Source organism: Grammomys surdaster, unplaced genomic scaffold, assembly GCF_004785775.1.
Source record: "Grammomys surdaster isolate TR1022 unplaced genomic scaffold, NIH_TR_1.0 174, whole genome shotgun sequence".
Lineage (NCBI taxonomy): Eukaryota > Metazoa > Chordata > Mammalia > Rodentia > Muridae > Grammomys > Grammomys surdaster.
This window is the reverse complement of record NW_021604622.1, coordinates 6,613,059-6,631,410: the sequence shown is the minus strand read 5'-3', so window position 1 is coordinate 6,631,410 and position 18,352 is coordinate 6,613,059. Positions and strand designations below refer to the sequence as shown.

The 18,352-nt window shown below is 39.1% G+C and overlaps 1 protein-coding gene across 2 annotated transcripts in view; it reads right to left on the bottom strand.

The window, feature by feature from the left end:
• Nucleotides 1–18,352, bottom strand: part of Adamts12 (ADAM metallopeptidase with thrombospondin type 1 motif 12) — a 263,298-nt gene that overhangs the window by 71,010 nt on the left and 173,936 nt on the right. The window contains exons 12-14 of one of the 2 annotated variants that reach the window (XM_028767605.1): nt 16,909–17,078; nt 9,721–9,854; nt 2,013–2,133 (exon numbers count right to left, since the gene is read on the bottom strand). In XM_028767605.1, coding sequence (XP_028623438.1) covers nt 2,013–2,133; nt 9,721–9,854; nt 16,909–17,078 — 425 coding nt within the window. The remainder of the gene's footprint in view (nt 1–2,012; nt 2,134–9,720; nt 9,855–16,908; nt 17,079–18,352) is intronic. The other variant, XM_028767606.1, reaches the window with a different exon arrangement.

Here is an 18,352-nt window from a genome sequence, read left to right as displayed (position 1 = left end):
AACTGAATGTTGCAGTCCAGAGTGAAACTCAGTGCACGTCCCCAGTGCACAGGGAGGAGCAGGATGAGAGGTCCATGAGAAACCTGTAGGTATGGGCAGTGTATATCAGCCACTAATTCAGGAGTGCCAAAGAACTACCCAAGCATTTCAAGCAGAAAATGGAAGAGAGTGAACTTAACACACAGTCTCAGAGAGATGTCAAATGCTCAGTAATAGCACGTGGCCAGGAGTACAGCCCCTCCTCACCCCTTTTCTCATCTCCAAGAGGATAGGGAAGATGAAAAACAAACAATAAGATAAAGCATCAGCAGAAGTAAAGTCCGAATCCCTAAGACATTAGAAGGTTAAATAGAGAAAATTTAGGAACGATAACTCAGGCCATCATCTGTGAGACATGTAAGATTGTCAGCATAGCAGAGACCAAAGCCCCAGATCTTTATGATGAAGTTAAAAAAAAAAGAAAAAAGAAACATCCAAATTTAGTTTGAGGTTTTATAATTTAGGTTAATATGACCATATCTAAATAATAGAAAATATCTACAAAAATGTCTTTGTACTACAAAATGCCTTTGTTTAGATAAAAAAAATACTGCCACCACACGATGCTTAATTATAACTTTAACACATACTGGATTATCATTTGTATTCCCAGCAAGTAATTAAAAAGATACATTTCATCCGTAATAAAGCTATCAGTGAAGACAGCAAATGCAGTCTGCCAATGGTAATACTTAAAGGAAAGGTAAGAGTCATTTCACAATTTGACATTAATCGCTCAACAGTCGACATTGAAAAAAATAAGGATATAATTTAGGTAAATTTGGACTATCTCCTAGTATGGGTCATGTAATCAATTGAAGAAAACACTCAGTTCTCTTGGGATCACATTTAAGCACTTCATCCTGAGTAGTAAGTAGGCCTATTTAGGAGAGAGAGATTGATACTTTTAGGACCCAGAAACCAGTCCCCTTTTATATCTGAAGGTGACTATCATTTCCAATTCTGATGCTACCTCTAGGCAGCTGGCAATGTTTCTTTCTTATCCAGGATCTGGATCCCAAACCCAGAGTATTAGTTCCCACCACCACACCCTGGTCAGTGGATCGCCCATTGCTACACTCTACAGGTGGGAAATGCAAATGTAGATTACTATGCCTGAGCACAGCTTGGTGACCTGTCCCTTCTTGGGAAGGCCTTCTCTTCCCTGATGTTTCCAGGTCCTCCTAGTCTCTAAATAATTATTTATATCTGAATTCTTGTTCCAGAGTCTAGCTGAGGAGGCTCAATTAAATAACCCTGAGTTATCTTCATCTTAACCTAAGACTTTAGCGACAAGAGAACATGGCTAGTTACACAGGTATCATGTGAATGCCTGCTGATGAAGCTAAACCTGCATGGTCATTGTGGTGTAAAATGAGCATAGAGCCTCACAACACTCTCCTAGCTCACTCGTAGTTCAGAGGACTGCACAAAGAACTCTGAATACAGGAAAGGAATAGCGAAGCATGGGTAAAGGCAGAACGTTAGGTAGAAGAGCCTTCCTGAGACTCATAAAACACCATTGTGTTGGATGCATGGGCTCTGTATGTGAAGTATCCTTTGACCTTAAAGGTGCACCTCAGTGTTTCTGCCTTCTCCCATGTTGCTGCCTTCTCTGTCCTCAGTACAGATCCCCCATCTTTTCTGTGTGTGACTTCATCTCTCCCTGGTTCTTGGTGTATTTCAATGTCATTGTCTTTATCCTGTTCCTCTTACAATGCATGTTCTCAAGGAGGATGCCCTCCTAAGGACCATACTGTTATCTGTACCCCTGAGCAGCCAGCCACCAGCCATTCTGGGTCAGTGTGACACTTTCCTGTATTTTCTTAGCCACAGTTGTTCCTGTAACTACCAACGGGAGCTGATTTCTTGAATTTTTACAAGCTATTTTTAAAACAAGAAAATTAATCTGTTTTTTTTTTTTGGTTCTCTAATGTCCCTCAATACTTCAGTTCCTTGGGGTTGTCTCTTACCAGATCCTTCCTTCTGTCGAAACAGTTTCTTCACAGTCTGGCAGGCAGAGCCGTCTCCAAGACACACGCCGCAGCGATCCTCGGTAGCATTGGAGTCAATCTCATAGTCACAGCCAACCCTCTGCAGGAAGACAAGGCTGGGATGAATGACACAGCTAGGCGATGTCATACCTGCCTCTATTGTGACTTCTTCTTTCCCACTTTATTTTTCGTAGTCTGAGTGTTCGTTTCCTTATCTTGGTGATGATAGGCACAGGGATAACCAAAGCACCCTCCTATTGGTACAAGAAATAAAAACATCCCTCCTCAGCCATGGGGGCATTAGCTTCAGGACAATCAACATTTTCCAGATACTCAGATGTCTTAGTCAAAGGGCACAATATTTGCATATAACACATGCACACCTTATATTCTTTACATCATCTCTAGGACAATTATAATACCCAGAGACCACATCAGCCAGAAAATCGGGTAGGCTGCCTCTATAACCCCTCCTTCACCACCCCAGAATGCAAACCCCCAGTCTCATCCCTTGGACTGCAACATAACACTATCTGTAGGCTTGAATCACCTCTGCTCATATTCCCTGTGGACCCCACAGATCATCCCCTCCTAACCTCCCTCTCTCCACTTGTTGCTGTATCCCTTTCCTCTCTGATCCCAAAACCATTTTCCAACCTTTCTTTCCTGAACTCATCCCAGAATCCAAGCCTCCAACACCAGCAGAGATTCCCTGTGAACACACCAGCTAAACAGACCAGAAAAACAGGGGACATACAGCCATCATATTCTCTGAAAATCCATAGAGGAACAGAGACCAAGGAACAAAACACCCATGCAACAAAGCCAAATCCAGAAATCAGCACCTAGACCTATAGTCAGCCCCAACTCAGATACCCAAGCCATCTTCAAAATTTTTGACCCAGAATTGATTCTGACTAAAAGAAATGCAGGGACAAAAATGGAGCAGAGACTGAATGGCCGACCAGTGACTGGCCAAACTTGGAATCCATCCCATGGACAGGCACCAAACCTTGACACTATTATTGATGTCATGTCACGCTTGCAGACAGGAGCCTAGTATGGCTGTACTCTGAGAGGCTCTACCAGCAGCTGACAGAGACGGATGCAGACACTTCACAGCAAACAATTAGACTGAGGTTGGGGACTATGGAAGAGTTAGGGGAAGAACTTAAGGAGCTGAAGGGGATGGCAGCCCTGTAAGAAGACCAGCAGTATCAACTAATCTGGACGCCTGGGAGCTCCCAAAGACTAAGCCAGCAACCAAAGAGCATACATACATGGGCTGGTTTGAACCTCTGTGCCCCCCCCCCCATATGCAGCAGAGGACTTCCCCCACCTCTGTCTGGCCTCAGTGGGAGAGGATGTGCCTAATCCTGTAGAGAACTGATGCCCTAGGGAAGGGGGGATGCCCTGGAGGGGGAAGCACCCTCTCAGAGGTGAAGGAAAGGAAAGATGGGGTGAAGAACTCTTGAAGGGGGACCAGGAGCAGGGCAACATTTGGGATGTAAATAAATAAAATAATTTAATTTTTAAAAACCACATAGTTAACAACAACCAGGGCATTCTGTCTCTGGGCTAGAGCCCAGTGATCCTACCACAGCAAGCTGTGACTAGTCAGATATTTGAAACAAAAGAAAATGACCTTAAAACAGCCTTGGTGACTATGATAGAGGTCTTTAAAAAAAGAATGAATAAACACCTTAAAGAAAACCAGGAAAACAGAAACAGACAGTGTAAGAATAAACAAAACTGCTCAAGACCTGACATTGGAAATAGAATCAAGAAGGAAAACATAAACTGAGGGGATTCTGGAAATGAAAAATTTGGAAATTTGAATAGGAACTACAGAGGTGAGCTTGACCAACATAATACAAGAGGTGGTAGAAATATCTCAGGCATTGAAGATACAATAGAAGGAATGAGTACATTGGTCAAAAAATGTTATATGTAAAAAATCCCTGACATAAAGCATCCAGAACACTAAGAAAAACTAAACCCAATAGTAATAATAATAGAGGAAGAAGAAGACTCCTGTCAAAGGCCCAGCCAATGTTTTCAGTAAAATCATAGAAGAAAAATTTTCTAACCTAAAGAAGAAGATGCCTATAAAAGTACTAGAAGCATACAGAACATCAAATAAATGTCCCCTCTCTACATAATGATCAAAACACTAAATATGCAGAACGAAGAAAGAATATCAAAAGTTCAAGGGGGGAAAAAACAAGTAACATATAAAGGCAGGCCTATTAGAATTACACCTGATGCTGGTGAGGAGGTAGAGCAAGTAGAATACTCTTCCATTGCTATACGAACTTGTACAGCCACTGTGGAAATCAATATGGTAGTTCCTCAGAAGGATGGGAATCAGCCTACCTCAAGATCTAGCTATACTACTCTAGGACATATATCCAAAAAGGATGCTCCATTCTACCATAAGAACACTTGCTCAGTCATGTTCATTGGAGATTTATTCGTAATAGCCAGAAACTGGAAACAACCCAGATATCCCTCAACAGAAAAAAAAAATGGAAAAGAATATGTGTTGCATTCACACAATGGAATATTACTCAGCCATTAAAAACTGTAACAATATGAAATTTGCTGGTAAATGGATGGAACTAGAAAAAATAAATCATCCTGAATGAGGTAACCCAGACCCAGAAAGATGAATATGTATGTATTTATGTACTCACTTATAAGGGAATATTAGTTGTTAAATAAATGATAACCATGCTATAATTCATAAACCCATAGAAGTTAGGCAAAGATAAGGTTCTAGGAGGGAAGCAGGTATCTCCCTAAGATGGGGAAATAGAATTGACTAAGATGGGGAAATAGAATTGAAATAGAATGGACAGGGTGGGTGAGGATCTGCTACAAGACGCATTTTGTGTCTCTCCATCCAGCTTGGGAGGGTTAATGAGCTGTTCCTCCTTTTGAGTAACTTGATTTTGTTCCTGTACTTGAATGCAGTTCATTCTGGGTTCTGCACAATGATCCTTTTGAATCATCTTCCTTTTGCTTCTCATTAATTTTGTTCACGTGGTCAATCTTTCTTGTTCTAAAATCCCCAGGATGGAAACAGGGTATGAAGAAATCTAAGGATTTCAGAAGCACCAAACCCCAAAATCATGTCATTAAGTCTGAAAATTTATGAAACACATGGACTTCAAATAAGCTTCTCTTTTTCAGGTTTTCTCTCATAAGTGTGAGGAGCACTATACCATACTCCTTAATTTTCTTTCATGTCGGGTATAAAAATTGTACCCAGGTAGACTATTTTTCTTCTCATAGGTGGATTTCTTAATAATTTCCAAATCCACCTCAGATCTACTGGAAGGTTTGAGGCTTCATACCCTTGGCCAGCTAAGCCTTGAGAAAATTCACTGGCATCAAATCCTCAAGTTAACCACCTCCAAGTGTCTTGTTGGTGAAAAGACTCTTTGCGACTTGACTTAGCTGAGGAACAAAAATCACTAAAAGATTTTCGGAAAATCAAAACTTAATTATACAAGTCGCAATGGCTAGAAGAGTGTTTGAGATAGACGATAGCAGTCGCTGGAAATAAAATGTCAACTCTCACCGAGTGATATTCTTATGTCAACCTTGTGCAATCTCTCTCATAAGCTGATCTTTATGAAGCATATTCCCGGTGACCTTCATTCTTCCACCAATTTGGAGTGAGTCAGGAAAACATATACTGAGACATGTTAATTTTAATTTTTTTTTAAATTTCAACCAGCAGAAATACTTCTAAATGTGAGTAATAAAGTAAGGCAAGCCAAAAATTAAACACAAATGCCCCAAGTCCAGATCTTTCTACTTGAGTGGGTGGTCATGCTTCTCTATCAATACTGTTGACACTTAGTCTAGGCTCCGCCCCACAGTTACTTGGCAACAGCCAGGGGTGCCTGACTCACTATAAAAGGGGCTGCTTGCCCTCTCCTCACTCTTTTGCTCTCTTACTTGTGCTCCGGCTCCCTACCCTTTTTCTACCCATTCTCCTCCCCCATCTCTCCATGGCTAGCCTCTCTCCACTCCTCTCTTCCTCTTCCTCCTCCTCTTCCTCCTCCTCCTCTTCTTCCTTCTTCCTCTCTCCTCTCTCCTCTCCCCCCTCTCTCTGTTCCTACTACCTCTCAACTTCCCTCACCATGTCCCAAAAGACTGTTCTATACTATATCATCCTGTAGCTGGTCCCTCAGGAGGAAGAGATGCCTCAGCATAGGCCCTCAGAGGCACTCCCTTCCCCCACACCTTACTGAACCTCCATCAAACATATTCTTGGCTTTTCCCTTATCTTTTTATAAAACATAACAAATACCGGCTTATATAACTAGAGGACAAGAGTTGTAGTCAAGAGACATGCATATTTTCCTAGTATATTATGTCATGCAATGATATGACATAGTCCATTAAATATATTCTTGAGGAAATCTTACTCTTTTAGCTAGCTTCAGATGTCTACTCAACCCAGGCCAGAGTTATCTGAGGGAGTATCACTATGGGGACTCTTCCTATCAGGTTGACTTCTGGGCATATCTGTGGGACATTTTCTTGATTGCTAATTGATATAGGAGGGCCCAGGCCAGTGAGGGAAGAGTTATCCCTTATGGTACTGGAGGGTGTAGAAAAATGTTAGCTAAGCATGAGATTCAGGGAGCAAGCCTGCTCCTGCCTTGAGTTCTGTTTTGGCTTCCTTTGATGATGTATTGTAACCTCTAGGCTGAAATAGATCTTTTCCTCCCCAAGTTCTGTTTAGTCATGATGTTGATCACAGCAACAGAAAGCAGACAAGAACTTTCCCCACCCAATTTGCTCCTCCTGTGAGCTAAACATTGAAGGTAATCTCTGTCTATCATGAGGTCAGTTCTGCCTGCTGCATATAAGGTAAAAGGGGGCTCTGAGGAGAAAGAGATAAATTTGAGTGTGACAGTGTGTGCTTTGCCAACAGGGTCCACTGTTGTAGGGCCTTTTTGCCATCAGTGGAATCAGAGGTAGCTATGTTGCCACTAGCAAATGTGCATAGTGACTTCCTGATGGCCTTTCTCTGATGTGATCAGTGGGGAATGGATATTCACCTTGGTGGGCAGTGTCCTTTTAAAAACAACCAGAACCACCTGAATCTCCCTTTCTATCAAGCCTTGAGCAAATGCATTATCCTGATTATTAAGCAGGGAGAATAGGTTCCTAATTTGCCAGATGTTTAGCCCTCCATATGCTAGCAACTAATAGTGATTCACCCATTTTCTTTTTCATCATAATACTATTTTATTACATGATAAAATAATACAAATATATTATTTTGCTTTGCAAATTTTCAAAAAATCAATAACTTAAATACCAACTGGTAGGGCAACCTAAGCCACCATCAATGCCACCCTTCTTTTTCAAAGTCCTTGGGAAAATGTAGAGACCAGAAAGATGCTTATCCTAATATGGCTTTTTTTCCCAGCCAATGAAAATGCAAGTATGAAGGTAGGTCAGAGGTACACTTAGTGGAGGAGAAGAGATGAAAACAACAACAGCATAAAGCTTTCCTCGCCTTAAGTTCTCAGGGTTTATTCTTGCTGAAGATTAAATAATGTCCCCCTCACACATTTTGCAATCTTTATCTCTGGTCACTGTGAATGTGGTCTTATGGGAAAGAGAGGATCATTGCAGATATATCAGAAGAGAAAGCAGTCATTCGATATTATGCTGGCTCTAAACACAAAATCTGATGCCTTAGTGAAGAGTATTGCAGACACAGACATATGGAGTGAAGACAGTTCTTATGAAGGTGGAGACAGAAAGCCGAATGAGGGAGCTACAAGTTAGAAATGACATGGACTGTCAGTAATCATCAGAAGTTATGGATGCCAAAGGAAAGTCTGCACTAAAGCCTTCAGAGAGAACATGGTGATATCTACACTTTATTTCAGACTTCTAGCTTCTACAATCCCGAGGCAACATATTTCTTTTGAAATAAGTCACCCAGCTTACAGAAAGCAATTTATGATAGCTCTACTATTTAGTTTAATTTTTCCTGTTTTAGTTGTAGAACATTGTTCAAAGAGGCTAAGTAGTTTCCCCAGTCATAGCTGAAGCTCCTATGCCATCTTTCACCTTAGCTCTTTGATAGCTCACCATTGCTGTGACCCTAGAGCCAGAACCTTATGGTGGGATCCCCACCCCCACTGTTGTCCCTCCAGGCTCACTTCAAAAGGCTTTAACTGACATTTAGGATGAGAAAGCCAGCTGACAGAAATTGGCTTATTCTATTATGTTAATTTAGTTGATTTCAGTAGAGACAACCAAAACTCCTCATATTTTGCTCAAAACATCGGTTTTCATATGCAAAATAAAATGGTATTTTTATACATGCAAAATTACTCAGGTCTAAAAGTCAGGTTTATCATTGCCTTTCTGGTGACTACAGTTCTCACTTCTGGCTGCATATGCTAATGAAGCTAAGAGCTTTTTAACATATCATTGTCTCTATCACAGGCTTCTGAATTAAGAGATTTGATATAAAGCCCAGTAATCAGTAATTTTTAAGAGCGGCCCTGATGCTTCCAAAATGTAGTCAGGACATCTATTTTAACTAGATTTTTCTTTTCTTTTTTTTTTCCTTTAGATTTGGTCCTGAATTATCTAAACTAACATAAGCCAAAATACATGTTTGGGGCTCTTTGGAGCTGCCATGGAAATTAATTGGTTTAACAGAAAATTTTGGTTGAATGATTTTAAAATTACAGTCTGATCATGGCTTGTTATTAGCTCACCGGTACTGGGAAATCACTATCTTGCCTCCTGAGTTTTGGTCTCCATTCGGGTAAATACAAAAGCAATTTCAAGGAGGGAAAAATACATCTTCTTGGGACACTAAACATTTATGCAAGAGCTTTTCATTTTTCCTAGTTGAAAACATAGTTATAATTATTTATAATATAAAGTGTATTGAGTTTATTGTATGTATCTGCACTTCTGTTAACAGAAAGATGCCCATGATGATACAGGTGGTAAATGATGGTGTCGAATGAGTTCATGGTCTTCGCTCAGGCTAAGGCATTGTTTTATTAACAGTAAGTACATGAGGTCTCATTGGTACCACTTTCCTTTAGCTGACTAAAAGCACCTTCTCTTTAAACATATTTATGCTTGGATATAAGATCATAAGACTTATTATTTCTCCATTCCTTACAAAATACAAGCAACGAGAAGTAATTTTTGTAAATGGCTTTAGTCTTAACAGCCTTTACAAATCAGGTCTAAATAGATACAGCCTGAGTTGACTAATAGGATTACTGCCGGTCACACCCTCTCCTGAGTCACTCTTGTTGACAATGAAGAAGCTCTATAGAATTCATTGCTAGGATCAGGGTTTTCAAACATAAAATTGTGCGTTTTCCTATAATGCCTCCTTCAACTAGGCTCTTCAGTTTGTCACTGCTCAGTGTGTAAAGTAATATCATTGTGATCATTAGGACATCAATGAAATCAGCTGAAAAAAGTTATTCAGATTAAATTTGGCTTTAATGAGTGCTGAGAAGTCTGATCTCCCTGTGTGTCTGACCATTTATTAATAAAAGCCAATCCAATTGAAGTAAATGCCATAAATGTACAAATGTAGAACATTTGACTTCATAAATTACAAAAAACTATCATTTTGTAAAGTTGTAGATTAAGGAAACATACCCAATACCTTACATATGCCATTAATACAGACATTTCTGCTGTTGCCACCTTCAAAGCAAGGGGTGCCATCAATGACGGCATCCAGCATTTTCTCAGAAAACTGTTCATCTATGGGTCTGCAGTACAGCTCACAGGGATGTGCTGAAGTGAGAAAACAGATACATCTCTTTGAGTTAACGCCATAGTTTAGCCCCTTCCCCCAGATTCCTGTGGACTCCTGACTTACGAGTACCATTTACAAACCCTTCTTTGCCTTTCTGAGACACATGGTAAAATGTAGAACTTTTTGATCCCCTTTTTGTCAATAAAACTTTTATAATTGATTACATTTGTGAGGTTGGTTAAAAATACTATATGCCTTCTGTTGTAAATGAGGAGACCTTTCAATCCTACACTGAACTGTGCGCCTAAAAATAAAACAGCCTAGAACACATTGTATTAACCTATCACATCAATAACGATAACAGGTAACTCAGGACCCAAGCAAGCATGAAGCTTGCTGTCTGTAGGAGGCAAGCTGACTTCTAGGGGGAAGACAGTCCCTTGTCATAGCACTAACATCACTACCAACATCTTAACACATTCTCTAATGAGTAGGCCTATTTCCCCCAACCCCAAGAAGTGCTTAGATACAAATAGAAAACTACATAGAAGCCAAAATTATGAGAACTGCCAAATTGGAACTCAATCTGATCAGCACAGGAGGCCTATCCTTCTACCTTGGGTCCCACTTAGAAGTTCATTCTGAGGTTCAGGATTTCATTGCCTTAAGAATGAAGGCAGGAATGTGTAATGAAATACATCCATCTATATCTGCATACATGATACTGAGAAAGACAAGTGACTTTTAAAACATAACCACCTCAAATGTTTTAATGGTTAATATGTGAAATGGTATTTTTCTTTTGAATGTTATGTTTTGAGTGCTATATTTTATTGCAGTGCTAGAAATTGAATTTAATGCTTCCCACATGCTAGGCAAACATTCTATCATGAAGCTATTCTCCAAACCTATAATTTACTTTAGGTAAGAACTTGAGACTATCTTCTTCAGAAATCTTTTTGAGAGCTCTCTTAGGTCTGTGTGTTATGGGCAGAGCAGTTGGCTTCTTGGTCTGGAGACCAGACTTACTACGAGTGGATGGATGAACCTCAGATGTGAAACAGCACTAAGTGTGTTGGTTTATGGATGTGGTGATCCATGTGACAAAAATAAAAGCATATAACTCAAGCAGGCACAGACATCTGAAGCTAAACACTAAACATCTGAACACTAAGTAGTTTGGATAACCTGGACAAAGACATCAGATACGTCTATATAAAGCTTAAAGGAGTGGGTTATGTAAATAAAGAATACCAACTGATTTCATAGTTGTCTAAAAAGATGGACAAAGTCAGAATATGTCAAAGAGATTATTTTGCAAAGGTCCAGTAAACAAAACCAGAAAATGGAGGTAAAACATAAACCAAGATTATTGTCAATTCCCTCTCACGGTAGTGAGATTAGCACTACTGCTGACCACACTGGAGAAGCACATAGGGGCAGCCACCTGGGACTAGTTATGCTTTCCTAGAGACAAGCTTGTCTATTCCTATGTCCAATCTAGGGAACCACTTACTAAGACATTGATTTGAGTTTGAGAAATCAGATTCAGTATTTTGTATTTGGACACATGCAAAAAAGGGAAGCATTCCTGAATAATTACAGAGATTCCTCTAAAAACAATTATGTACTGCTGAGTGTGATGGTAAACCTTTTTAACCCCAGCACTGAGGATGCAGAAGCAGATGGATCTCTGTGAACTAGAGACCAGGCTAGTCTATCTAGTTCTAATGAACTTCAGAAATCCTTATGTTAATGATGATGCCATGGAAATGATGATAATCGTTTGTTGGGCTCCTGTTGTGTGTGTGTGTGTATGTCATATATACTGTATATATATAAAAGTAGACTTGACATTTTATGCTTTTCATTTCAATTTCGTCAAATTGTCAAGAGACTTGTAACTGCTGCTCAGTTCTTACTACAAACAAACATTGTATCTCTCTTTAGATTACCAATCAAGTTTGCATTAAGTTCATACTTTTTTTCATATTTTCTAAATAACTGGTGTCTTGTCCATTTAGCATAAAGAATATAGATCTTGCTCAGACAGCAAGTGTCTCCACACTTTCTTTAACTGTTACTGTGGACCTTCATACAATGATCCTCTGGTTGCGTCTTAACTACAGAAGTCCTTCTGTTACAGTTCCAGGGCTATGGCTGTACAGTATCCTCGGGGGCAGTCTTAGGGACATTCAGGTCCTGCCAGCTTCTGATCAGCTACTGCCAGTAGAGGGTGGGAAGAAGTGTAAGCTCAATAAGATGCAAACAGAAGTTCAGGCTTGGGGATACAAATGGTTCAAAGCCCTGGACTTGAACCATTATGATACAAATTTTATTCCCAACTCAAAGTACTGAGTTTAGTCTTCACAGAGCAGGCTGTTGAAAGGATTGTGTGATTGTAAGCATTAAAGCACTAACTTCTTGCAGAGAGTGATTACTATTGAACATCACTACTCCAAAAAACTTCTAAATTCATCTTGGCCAATTAAATGCTATGGCATAATCAATATTGTTAGTGAAAATCTTCTGTATGGATCGACACAGAATGCCATTTTAATCATGAGACATTAATTCAAGTGGTCACAAAATAAATGTTATCCTTAGCGAGAGAAGTCGAGAACATCCATTGAGCAGTGGAATGTTTATCCAGAGAGAAATGCACAAATTCACTGAAGTAGCATTTCTATAATGAGATACTGTGCATATATCTGAGAGGAACATGTGAACTTTAATTGTACAATCAATGCTTAGTGAATCAAGAAAGTTGCAGAATTGACAAGGACAATCGATTGTCGTGCAGACAGAAATGCGCTATTAACAATGGTTACTTCTTGGAAATTGATTACGTCTGATGATATAATGAGTATGTGTTTCTCTTTCCTTTGATTTGGAACATTTACAGTTTATAAAACACATATATTCCTTTCCAAACTAATGTCTTAGCTCTGAAACAATAGAACTTGAACAGTCTTGATAATCACAATGTATCTCCATGATGAGAGGTCCTTAGTTCCAAATTTCCCTGCATTCTGCTTTATGGAATTGGTACATCTTTTAACGTTAGATCATATGAACATACATGAAGTATGTTGCACATATAAAACACAAATGTTTGCTGAGTATAACTGTGTAGTTTGCAAAACCTCAAAAATATCCATTGATATTTGTGGCAAAAATAATAGCAGGTAGCATGTAGGCCAACCACTGTTTTTTTTCTTAACTTATTTTTCTTTAAGGTAGGATTTTCTTTAAGGTGTATTAGATAACATGGCATTTCCAAACAAGGTGTGTCTTAGTAGATTTTCCTCTCCCCTTTTCTCCACTACCCTCTTTACCTCTGTTGCTTCCCATTGTAACCTCCCCCAGTCCAGTCTCCTTTCCACTTCCCTAGACCAATTGCTTCTATCCATTCAGAGTTTACATATACTTGAGAAAACCCTGATTGAAGAAGGAAGCATAAATGGAAGGCTTAGGGCCCATTAAACAATTTGCAATACTGAGTCAAAAGTTCTGTGTGCCTGTCCCCATCTTTTCTAGCCTCTCTTTCATGGTAATTTGAGGGAGTCCATAGATACCATTATCCTGTGACATGCCACTCTAAATAAGGAGGCAAGGGTGACAACGGATGGTCTTCGTTCTCCATGATGAACATGTGTAGCAGAGATTCAAGAACACAGATGTCAGCTCCCAGATTCTAAACCTCCAGTATTGAATATTTTCATTGTCTCACATTTATTCACTTGCCCTGCTGCATCCGTTTGTTGAGGTCATGTGATGTTTCCCTGTAGCTTTCAGGAGCACTTATAGTTGGGTTAAGTGAAGCACTAAAACCAAGTTACAGGTGACTTCTGGCCCTCTTGCTGCCTGTTTAACCTTATCAGCATGCTCAAGTGACTGAGTGAATTTACTGAGCCAAATTTTGCACTTCCAATTCTACAGAAATGCAATCACTCACTATGTTTTGGCAATGTTCCTAAGAGTGATTGTTATACAAAAAATAAATAAACTTGTTTTTATAGATGGACTTATCTTCACACTGTGTGATTCATCTGCTATCCCGAAAAAGCCCAGGTAATGAAGTGTAATCATTGAATCAAAGGTGGCAATTTTGATCCTGCTAAAACAGTATGGCTCAATGTTTGAGGAAAATAATCTTAAGAAGTGAACATTAGAAGTAGAAATGTCAAACTTGAAATGAAGGATAGAAACAAGATGAGGAAAAGTTTTGATGCATTTTATGTGGGTTGGGGCAGATAGCAACTATTCAGATGAGAGAGTAGATCACAAGCAGTAGAGAAACCATTAGGCTAGAGGACTGATGCTTCGAACCCAGATAACTGGTTAGTTCATCCATCAGCATATTCAATTCCAGTGATAAAAGTCAATCAGTCCAAAGCATATCAAAGCTTTGTCTACTTTAATGACTCTCATTTATTTAGTGCCTACAGCCATCTAAGCAAACAGTAGGCACATGAGAATTGTTTATAAATCTATGAAAATTCAAGTTGAATCAACCCTTTTTATTCCAACTCAAGTTATTTGACCTATCAGCATTCATTACATACATGCATACACATACATACATACATACATGTATACTGTATACATATACAGTATATACATTCACATATAGTGCATACAAGTCCAATTCTATATTTGTATGTAGTATTCAGTGGTGGCAGGTGAGGGTGAAGGGATGGAAATTTAACACCTGTTACACCAATGAAGCTATTTTGGTATGTTAGTCCTAGAGGCCCATAAAACCAGCAGCCCCAGTAGTTCCAACACAATACAAAATACACAGAACATAGATATAGATGGCACTGACTAAATGTACCTTTGTCATTAGTTACATAATAAAATGTCTCCATTGCACCAATAATCAATTGTCTCACCCTCATTCAAGAAGAACTGGGGGTAAGAAAAAATGATAGTTATCGAGATGTTTTGGAGACTCAAAGTTGGCAAATCTTTATAGCACTTTTCTTTCCACAGCTTTGATTATAATCATTCTAACAGCCAACTGTGAGATTCTTGCATCTGTGACTCATCAGTCTCAGCACATTGGAATTTCAAGAATCTAATAATCACATAAAAGTTAGATTAGCTATTCTTTTTACTCCCTTGCCTCAAATACCCTTAAGTTAGGCAAATCTTTCTTTTTTCATTCCTTGGTCAACATTGAAACATAACATGAAATAGAGTGTCACACTGCTCTGAGCAGTCAGTCTCCTTGGATGTGGGCTCCCAGGAGGGAACTGGTGACAGCTCAGCCTGGCATGTGGCACATGGCTCTGGCCAAGACCTCTGAGCAAATGCAGTACTGCTTAGGAATGTTATTATACACTGGGTGGAAAGGAAAAGTTGAATATGGAGAAGGATATTAAATTAAGAGCAAAAAAGGTAGAGTAAATAAATCCACATAGATAATAATCTCAAAAGAAAAGAAAAGAGACAAAAAGTGATATAAATGTTTTCAAAGGCACATAAATACTGAATAAATAAGTAAACCCATGACTTTGATCCCAATCTGGGAAGCAAAAGCAGAGAAGATAGGATCCTTGTAAGTTTAAGGCTATCCTGATCTACAGAACAAATCCAGGATATCCCAGGGTACACAAAGAAATTCTGTATCAATAAATAATAATAAACACATGTCATTGTAGAGAATATCTGCACTCCACACAATCATGGTTTAAATTATCAAGTGAAAATGGTTATATGTTCAGTGGTAATGGCAGTCTTACGCATCCTCTTTGAGAGAGGTCAAAATGGAGTGTACCCAGATAGAAAAGGGGCTGCTAGACTGGATCCGTTTATACTTTTAATGACTTCAAACTACTGGACAAAGGGTATGTTATGTTGGAAGAGAGGGTTTATGTTTATGTCAACAGAAAAGAAGAAAAGGTTTTTTATTCCATCTCAAATTATAGAAATCAGATTTGACAGAGGGAGACTTCCTAAAGATCTGGGCTACAGACAGGAAACACATCAAGATCAAAACAGGTAACAGAACAGGTGATCCTTGGGAACAGCTCTGAAACTGGCTGCAACATGAAAAGGTCTCCAGCCAAAACTTCAACTTGCATGGACAACAAATCTTTTGGCTACAAAACCCTCACAACATATTATTGTAGGGCATCTTTTCTAAGGGGATGAATGGAAGTTTAGTGTAGTTTGATTATATGATCAAACTAACTTCTAAAGATGGGATTTCTGTTCCCTGGGCTTGCGGTCTGAGACAGAGACCATGAGGAGCAGGAGAGAGGAGAATAGGGAAGGACACCATGGGGTAGGTGGATTGTGAGACCATGGTCATGAGAGCTGGCCTGTTGGGGTAGAAGAAGCCTAGATAGAACATGGCAAGTTATATCTTGTGTTTAGTGACAGAGAAGAAGACAAAAGAGCATAGAGGACTGATGTGCTTTTAAGGCTTATTATAAACATAAAGGTTTGTATCTTTTATTTGGGAATTAAATGATCTAAGGTGGGGTAGAAACCCCCAATAATATTTACCACAACAGCTACCATTACATTCTCCAGCTCAGTTATGTCTCCATCCCTGGACACCCATCCCTTAGATTTTTGGTTTTACTTTATAACCTTCTGGTACTACGTTGCACATATGAAATGTCGGTCTCAGGTTCAGCATTAATTTCTGAGGAAGGCATTCTTACTATCTTGTCATTTTTGAACTGTTCTCTTCCATATGGAATGACCTTTGAGACTGCCTTCCATTTTCTTTCCTTTACAGAAAGATCTACTGTACTTAAACTCCTCAACTTCTTCCATGGAAGGCTCCTTTGAAGTTGGTCTCACCCCACCATTTGGAATATCTACTGACTGTCTAAATTCCTCCATGTCCCAGTTATCTACTGAAAACCAGCCCTCATGTTTAACGAATGTCATGTTCATCACCCACAGGGAAGACTGGACATACTCAGACTTCAAAATTTAAAAGTCAGCTTGAGCCAGTCAGAGTTACTGTCTTCCACAACTGAGAAACCCCAATGCTATTGTTTTTTCTGTTGACCTTTGCAGGGCTTCTGAGAAACTCCAGATCCAAGGTGTACATTTACAGTCCCTTACCTGCATTAAACACTGGGAACCAGCGGTAGAATTGGTTTTTGTAGGGGACTGTGTCAAATTCACTGCACTGCATCTGCCGGAATGTCGGAGTGTCTGAGCGGCAGGGGTGGACATTGCATAAGCGATAGCGTTTTCTTTCTCCGGTGCAGTATTTCCCTCCAAACTTTGGTCTATAGATGAAAGAGACAAGCTGTTCTTTACATTTCCCAAGAAGTCAACAATTTCCTTTCAAAATCCCTTGCCACCTAGCCATGACTGTTCCTTGTCAAAACATGCCTGTTTCTGACCTAAAGAAACAGATAAATATTTTCAATTTCATAACTGTTTGGGAGTGTTTATGTTTCTCACTAGTCCTTTGGTCCTAAGCTCCCTGTTATAAAACATACATGAATATGCCTGCTTTAATTAAACATATACCTGTTTAAAATGATTTATATTTTAATAGGAATATGGATTTCTATTAAATTTTATATACATTGCTATAGAATTATAGAATATTATATAATTATACAGTTATTATGCAATATATATGTTTCCAATGGCAAAATTCCCAGGAAAAATACATGAGGAAAATAGAAAAGTTTTACATTCACCATATCTTCCTTCTTTGATTTCTTCTTAGCAAATAACAATGGCCAGATTGTAGAATCATTCATACTTGGCCAATCTTGGATCTGGCTCCCAGTTGTTTGCATTTATTTAATTGTTTGTTTTTTGAAAGAAGATCTTGTTATGTAGTCCTGGCTAGCCTAGAACTTGCTAGGTTGATCAGGCTGGTCTCAATCTTACAGCGATCTCTCTGCCTTCACCTTCTGAATGCTAAGATTAAAGGCATGCACTACCATGTCCAGCCTATCCAGTTGTATTTTTATATGTGTTTTCTCTTTCTCAGGTACACAGCTAAAAACCAGTCTGATCATTATCTTCATGCTTATGTTCCCTTTGCCAACTAAAATAAAATACAACCCCCTGTGCACAATGTATGTTATTAGAATATCTTAAGTATATTAGTTTCTTGTTTAAAGATTTTTTTTTCTAGTGTCACCCAGTGGCTAAAATATGTCAATCAAATCTAAGTTCTTGTGATTGGCACTCCAGGCTTTCATGATCCTGTCATAATTGATCTTATCAAGCTTTGCCTATTTTCCTTTATGTATTTATTTCCTTGAGTTTTTCTGTGCCTCTGCATGAACTTCCTTATTCTTAAGTCTTTCCATGTCTACCTGATGCCTATTCTTTGAGGGCCAAATAAATGCCATCTCCATCATAAACCTCCTCTGGATGCCAACCACAAGTGATCTATTTCTCCTTTTAAAAGATACTGCATGGTCTCCAGATGGCCCCTCCTTCAGTTTCTGTACCACACTGTGTCTCCATATTTGCTCCCTTGAGTATTTTGTTACTTTTTCTAAGAAGGACCGAGGCACCCCCATTTGGTCTTCCT